Here is a 7,231-nt window from a genome sequence, read left to right on the forward strand (position 1 = left end):
TATATTCAGTTTATGGTCTACTATAACTCCCAGGTCCTTCTCTGCAGTGCTGCAACCTAATCAATCACTCCTCAGTCTGTATTTGTGCATGCAATTATTCTGTCCCAAGTGAAGGATTTTGCACTTGTCCTTGTTGAATCACATCTGATTAACTGAGCACCATTTCTTCAGTCTGTCCAAGTCACTCTAGATCCTAGATTTACCCTAAGCAGTATCCACAAATAGTAAATAACAAAAGACAGAGGAATAAGCTATTATAAAGGAGAATGGCCTCCTATGGAACCTGGATGCCATACACTCTCAGCTGGGTTTCCATACCCAAGAAGCAGGAGAAATAAATTTCAGAGCTGATGGGGTTCAACAGCTACAGGAGCTTTGTAAAAGGCAAGTGTGTCACTAACTTACTAGGAGAACTTTTACAGTCTCTGCTTGTTCCTTTGCCTGAAGAAGGGCCAGTGTGCCTGAAAGCTTGCAAATAAATAATATAATTTGTTTGCAAATATCTAGTTGGTCTAAAAAAAGATATCACCTCTTCCATGAGTTTTGGTTCCTACTAATTTACAAGACCTTTCATTGGTATTCCACCTACTGAATGGGAAGTGCTGGACTTTCTCAAGATTACAGGCAAGTTACAACAGTAGGATCTATAAGACCGATGACAAATTAATTGTAAAGTGTATTTGTTGCAAACAGCAACCATATGTCAAGGCAACTCTTATGGCAAATATTGTAAATATTTATTTCATTATCCAGGTGAGCTAAGGAGAATGTTCCACTGAATAAAACTAAAAGACAAAGGGGAACATCTCACTTTTATAGGAATATAAGACTGGAAGGGTCCTGGAGTCCGTGCCTGGTCTATTCAAAGTACCACATCAGGTTCCTGTTCATAAAGTCATATCATTAAGGGACAATTGATTTCATACTAGAATCTGGGCTCATTGCAGAAAGAAAATATCAGTGGGAAGGATTTTGTGTTCTGTGTTACAAGGCTCTGAATATTTGAAGACACTGAAACTAAATCTACTCTGGCCATAGGAGTGTGCAGTACTAAAAAATATAAATTACTGTTACCAAGGAAAATCTTCTGGATGGGAACAACTGCAGAGATTTCTTCCTGGACTCTCAGGCACCCTGAACAAGATGTGAAGTGATCTCATTCACTGCAGTGGGGATGTTAACTCAGATGCCTAACAATGACATGAAATGTAGTAATGTAGAATATTCACTGTTGATCATCCTAATGGAACTATCCAGGACATGCTAATTCAGCAGACAGCCTCACTGTCTTCTCAGGGTCCAATGTCTCATCCTACCTAACCTCCTCAATAGTAGCTACAGTTCAATTATGACATTTCAATGCAAAACTCTGCCTGAAATTGTGCAGGAAGTTTAAAATAAATGTCAGTATTGCATTAAATAGCACCAATATTTTATATGTTGTATTGCTCGGCCAAATAGAATATTCTCCCTTTTTTCACCAGAACCTGAAGAAAGATTTCCAATCTGTTGCACCAGGGTCTTGAAAGGATTCCATAGATTTCATAGGATTTTCATAGGATCAAGGGGTCTTGCCACAGAACTCTCATTGAAATATTGCAGGGTTCATCCAACTCTGAAAGTAAGTGCCTGTTATTCTGCTATTCATTTTTTTCTCACCCTTTTACGTTATCACCTTTTGACATTATCTTTAGTTCTAAATACTTAGCATACTCTTTGTCTTTGTTCCCTTGCTTCCTACACACTTTTACGTTTTTAACTAAATTAATCCCCCTCTTTAGATGTTTTGAGCAGCCCCTGATACAGCTATAATGGTCCCTTTTGTGTTCTTTACATTATCTTTTCATAGACATTCCCATCTGGGATGCAGTCATAGAAATGGAACAAGTCATCATTTAGTGTAAACCAGCACAGAATTGATTTTGGTGGAGCTACATGGATTTATAGCAAATGAGACTCCAACTTGGTATCTTTTAGAAGAGGGGTCAGCAACATTTATAGCTAGAGTGTCAAAAACACCCCAACCTCCACCCATGCCTTGACTTGACATGCTGGAGGCAGGGCAGCTGCGAGGGGCAGGGGCCTGATCTTCATTGCTGGAAGCAGCTGCACACACACCTCCAGGTAGATGGCGGGGGAAGGGTCTGCAGTTGTGCTGCCTCATCCCCTTCCCTGCCATGTGCCTCAAGGTACGCACGCACCTGCTGCTGTCACAGAGCTGTTACTGGGGCTCTGCAGTCCCAGTACTGACTCCATGGTGGTGACTACACACATGCCTCTGGGGGCATGGTAGGGAAGGGGTCTGGGGCAGTACAACCCTGGCTTCTCCCCTGCTGTCCACCCCAAGGCACATGTGCAGCTGCTGCCACCATGAAGCTGGGCCGGGGAACACAGTGCAGCAGTTTGCAGCATCCGAGCTGCCTGCCACAGCCAGTGGAGGCTCTGGGCAGCGTAGCAGGTGGCTGCCAGGCTGCAAACAGCTGCACCAGACTCTGCAGCTCCAGCACCAGTTCTGTGGCATCAGTGGCTGCACATGTGCCTTCGAACAGACATCTGGGGAGGAGCCAGGGTTGCAGTGCCCTCAGGTCCCTTCCTGGCCATGCACTGGAAGTGCCCGCTGTTGGGGAAATAGGCCAGCTACTGTGTAGCACCCATACACCGAAGGGTGTGTTCATATACTGAGGAACACTGGCCTCCTCCCGTCTTTGGGCTCGTTCCTAGCCGTGATTAATTAGGCCGAGAATGAGGGGGTGTTGGCAAGATGATTTATTGCTCTGCAGAGGGGTGCTCAATGTCCAAAGACAAAAGAGTCCCCGACCTGAGTTTAAAGCTTGATATTTATACATTAACTGTTACATAGCTGCCAGTGCATTCAAGGTCTTTTGTCTGCTGTTACAAAGTTGCAGAACACATAGAACGGCTTTTAGGCTGTTTGGAACTAGTTCTGTGATTAACTTTGTCAGCAAAAGATTCATGGTTTTGCTTACTGTCAGCAAAAGGGTTTTTTTAAGTTTAGGGAAAGGTCAGCAGAAGGCTATCTTTAAGTTTAGCATTAAATCATCTGTTCAGCAAGGGGTCATCTGCTTTTTCATGGGTTATATCGTTTTTCTGACACCGCACAGCTGCTACAGCCACAGAGCCGGTGTTGGGGCTGTGGAGACGGGCACAGTTGTTTGTAGCCTTGCAGCTGGAACTGGCCCAGGCTCTGGGCAGCTGCTGCCTACCACAGAGCATGGGCTGCTTGCAGTCTCCCAGCCTTCTGCTTCGAGCATCCTGGGCTTTGTGGCTGGTGGCAGCTGCCCAGAGCCCATGCTGAGGAAAATGGCCTCGTGTACCATGCTCTGGCACGTGTACTGGGGGTTGCCAATCCCTGTTTTAGAATTCCATGAGTTTGTCCCCCACTAGTGACTTATAATACTTGTTTGTATTACAGGTGAGTTTATATTTCACCATTCCCCTCCATCACTGTTTCTGATACCGATTATCCTTGTACTGCTATGTAATTTCGGTTTCCCCTAATCACCTTTTCATGGTGGATATAAATGGTTTCTCAGACCCCTGTGAAACTGATTGTTTTCATAGGGTTCCTTGAACCTTTCTTCATGCTACCCACAGATTCAATGCTTGGTTTAAACATAAAGTTTCCTTTAGCAGCTTAGGGCCTTGTTAGACCTTATGCTATAAGCCAAACAAATGTTAATTGGCTCGTTGTTGGGCTTAGTGGAGCAGTCACACGGGGTGGGTCTACATAAGTGCTTTAATGTGCATTAGCCTATTTTAATGTGCATTAAAGTGTCACATAAAAATGTGCTGTTTCTTTAACACACATTAAAACAGGCTAATGCACATTAAGAGTCACTGAAAAAACATTCACTTTAGTTAATGTACAGTAAACTAAGCTAAAGCACATTTTCCTAGTACCCTACAATAGAGAGTACCTGTACATGAGTGTGGAGGCTGCTCCAATATGCTGTAATTACAGAGTGTCGATTACCATACTTCATCCAGCCTTTGCATCTCATGGATCAACATTCCCGAGCTTCAAAATGGCGGCAGGGGCAGTTTAACTAAATCTCGTTCAACAAGCTTTAGATAAAGTGCTTCCACCGTCATTTTGAAGTGTGAGGCTGCTGATACACAAGATGCTCCGGGCACTTTAATTAGAGCAGCTCTCAGAGTCACTCTAATGAAAGGATTATATACCTCACCTCCAGCACGTGTGTAAAAATGTCCAGAGGTTCTAGATTTAATGCATATTAAAGTGCATTAATCTGCATGTAGATATGCCCCTGGTAAGGTGAAAGTTTTGCTGTGATTGTCCTTCACCTGCACAGCTGTGACCTGCCACTAGAGGCTTGGTGAGCAACGACAGGACTAGCAGGAGGACCTGTTCGCTGTTCCTGCCAGGCAGAGAGTGAGCCTACCAGCATGCCAGTTTCAGCAAAACCAGAAAGATCCAAGGAAGTAGTTCTCTGGTCTCACTGAAACGGACACAGTGAGAGCAAGGCTGCCAGACTTATGCCTTGACAGCCCGACTTCTAGCATGGAGCTGCTGTGTCAGAGCTCCAAGGGACTTGATCCTTTTTTGTCCAGAGCTCAAGTGGCATCTGCCCCCCATACCACCACTGGCAGGAGCAGAGCCAGTCCAGGCAGTGGCAGGAGGCACCATGGCCACTAGGTGGTCCAAGGAAAAATCTGTATGGGGCAGGGAGGCAGCTGCCCACTCAGCCAGGACAGCTCTCCCTGCCACCCCACCCCCCCGCCTCCCCTCTGGAGCTCAAGGCTAAGCCCCTGTGCCCCCTGCCAGCTCTGAGCTGGCACCTGGGGGAGCCTGGAGCTTCCCCTGGCTGCTGCAGTGGGGCAGGCCAGGAGCAGCCCTGGATTGGGCTGCTCCTGTCGGACTCAGTTTGCTCCCAATGGAGGCGCACGTGTAGATTTGTGTGGAGATTATGTAGACTTGTGCCTGGGAGTGCTTTAATGAGCCTGAATTTTCTGCCGACTAAGTGCACTCATTGTGAGCATTGGGGCATGAGTCTAGACAGCTTGAAATTCAGCAGTGAGACAATCCACGGGGTGGGGAAGTGCATTCAGAGTCCTAGAAGGAATGGTTTTGATTTGGAATCATTAAAACTTTTTGAAAATCTGATCTTGTTGCTGGATTTTCTCCTGAACACTAGAAAAGCTGACATCTTCCTTGACAGCAGCATCATCAAGTTGTTCATCTTTATCTCTGAGAAGCTTGATACTTTGCCTGTTACTTTAACTTGATTTATTCTCTGCCTTTCTTTTTTCTTGTTAGTATTGCATGTTGTCTCCTGACACTATGAGAACTGTAAACCCATTATTCACTGCTCCTCTCTCCTCTTTTCTCTCAGCAGTTCCATGTTTTGGCTCTATGGAGGACCGAAACTACACTGGACCAATGCTGTTTTACTTCCGTCCCCTCTCAAATGTCCCTGAGGTGCAGCTACTGATTTTTGTGGCCTTCCTTCTTCTGTATCTGCTCAGCCTCTGTGGAAATGCCTCTGTCATGCTTGTTGTCCACCTTGACCGCTCCCTCCACACACCTATGTATTTTTTCCTGGCCAACCTGGCAGCAATGGAATTCTGCTATTCTTGTGCCATTGCCCCACTGACCCTGGCCAGCGTCCTGTCTGGCATAAAGGTCACCATCTCCCTTGCTGGCTGTGGCACCCAGATGTTCCTCTTCATCTTTCTGGGCAGCGCTGATTGCCTCTTGTTGGCTGTCATGGCCTATGACCGATACGTGGCTATCTGCCACCCGCTGCGCTACACCCTCATTATGAGTTGGCCAATCTCTGTGAGTTTTGTATCTGGGTCCTTGGTGCTCGGTTTCCTCTGTTCCTTGCAAATAGGTATCCTTACCTTCCGCATGCCATTCTGTGGCACTGGTGTGATCAATCACTTCTTCTGTGATATTCCCACTGTACTGCAGCTGGCGTGCAGCGATGCACATGTCCAGCAGGCTGTCCTCTTTACTGTGAGTGTTGCTGAACTCACCATCCCCTTTCTTTTGATCTGCACCTCCTATACCTTCATTGTGGTTGCCATCTTGAGGATCAATTGTTCCTCTGGTCGGCATCGTGCGTTCTCCACCTGCTCCTCTCACCTAATGGTTGTCCTCCTACAATATGGGTGTGGTGGCTTCATTTACTTACGCCCCAGCTTTCACCACAAACCAATGTACAGCCAAGCAGTGTCTGTGGCCTACACCTTTGTTACCCCTGTTTTGAACCCCCTCATCTACAGCATGAGGAACAAGGAGCTGAAGGATGCCCTGAGCAGACTGCCAAGAAGAAAAATGCTGACCCAGAAGAACTGAGGACTTTGGGCTTTTAGTCTTCCCCGGGACACTGTCATGAATAGGAGGAAAACTTGGTTCTAGGTTTATGAAGACTTCTTAGGCTTAGATTATGAATGGCCAGTTTTGTAAAACTGAATATGCAGATGACTTTCTAAGACTAGACATAAACTAGATGTTGCCAAATGAAGAAAATCAGCTGTGCTGGGTTGTGTCCTGGCACAGCTGATTTGCTTCACTGGGCAAAACACACATCTCCCATTGTCCTGCTGGTTGATGCCTCAGGGCAATGAGTTATGTATTATCCCTGAGCTTGAGGGGGCTGGTCCTGTGCACTCTGGGAATTCTCTTGCAGGATTGGGCCACTTAAAACTTGGGAACACCTGAGGACACATCTATTTAAGTGGGGAAATGTCTACTTTCCTTACTTATGATGGTGTGCTCCAGAGTGCCTGGGGGTATGTCTCTGTAAGCAGGGAAGCCTTGGTTCTGTAGGCAGGGAAACCTTGCCTGGGGTGCACCTCTGTAAGAGGGGAAAGCTGGGCAGGTACTGACAGGATGTGGACCCCTCCAGGCCTCAGAGCACCTGCCTGGGGTGGCTGGAGAGTACAGGCAACTCCATGGGGTGCCTGTGCTATTGGGCCATAAAGCAAATAGACATCCACTGCTAAAAAGTAGCACAGATTGATACCACCCTTATTGTAGTCACAAATTATGGGCATTTGTAGCCTGACAAGGGGAGGGGCATACACATTTGTTCCCTTGGCCTTCATGCTGCCATAAAATTTTAAAGGTGAAAGGTAAAAATTTTAAAACCCAGCAAACCAGTAGGTTCCACAAGCTGCTCTGGGTATGGTGAAAAAGGTAGGCCGGTTGATCTTACAAAAGCAACAGTTCTGAAGCATTGTG

The 7,231-nt window shown here is 46.3% G+C and overlaps 1 protein-coding gene across 1 annotated transcript; it reads left to right on the forward strand.

The window, feature by feature from the left end:
* Positions 1-5,395: 5,395 nt before the first annotated feature.
* Positions 5,396-6,343, forward strand: LOC149871249 (olfactory receptor 10V1-like). Its single transcript, XM_090034463.1, has one exon. It carries the CDS (start codon positions 5,396-5,398, stop codon positions 6,341-6,343), a length of 948 nt encoding a protein of 315 aa, XP_089890589.1.
* Positions 6,344-7,231: the final 888 nt, after the last annotated feature.

This window comes from Crocodylus siamensis, chromosome 2 (assembly GCF_052110815.1).
Source record: "Crocodylus siamensis isolate JL-2025a chromosome 2, ASM5211081v1, whole genome shotgun sequence".
NCBI lineage: Eukaryota > Metazoa > Chordata > Crocodylia > Crocodylidae > Crocodylus > Crocodylus siamensis.

What these genes read in the sequence shown, in the direction of transcription:
- LOC149871249 (XM_090034463.1), top strand. Translation starts at nt 5,396, where the DNA reads ATGGAGGACCGAAACTACACTGGACCAATGCTGTTTTACTTCCGTCCC.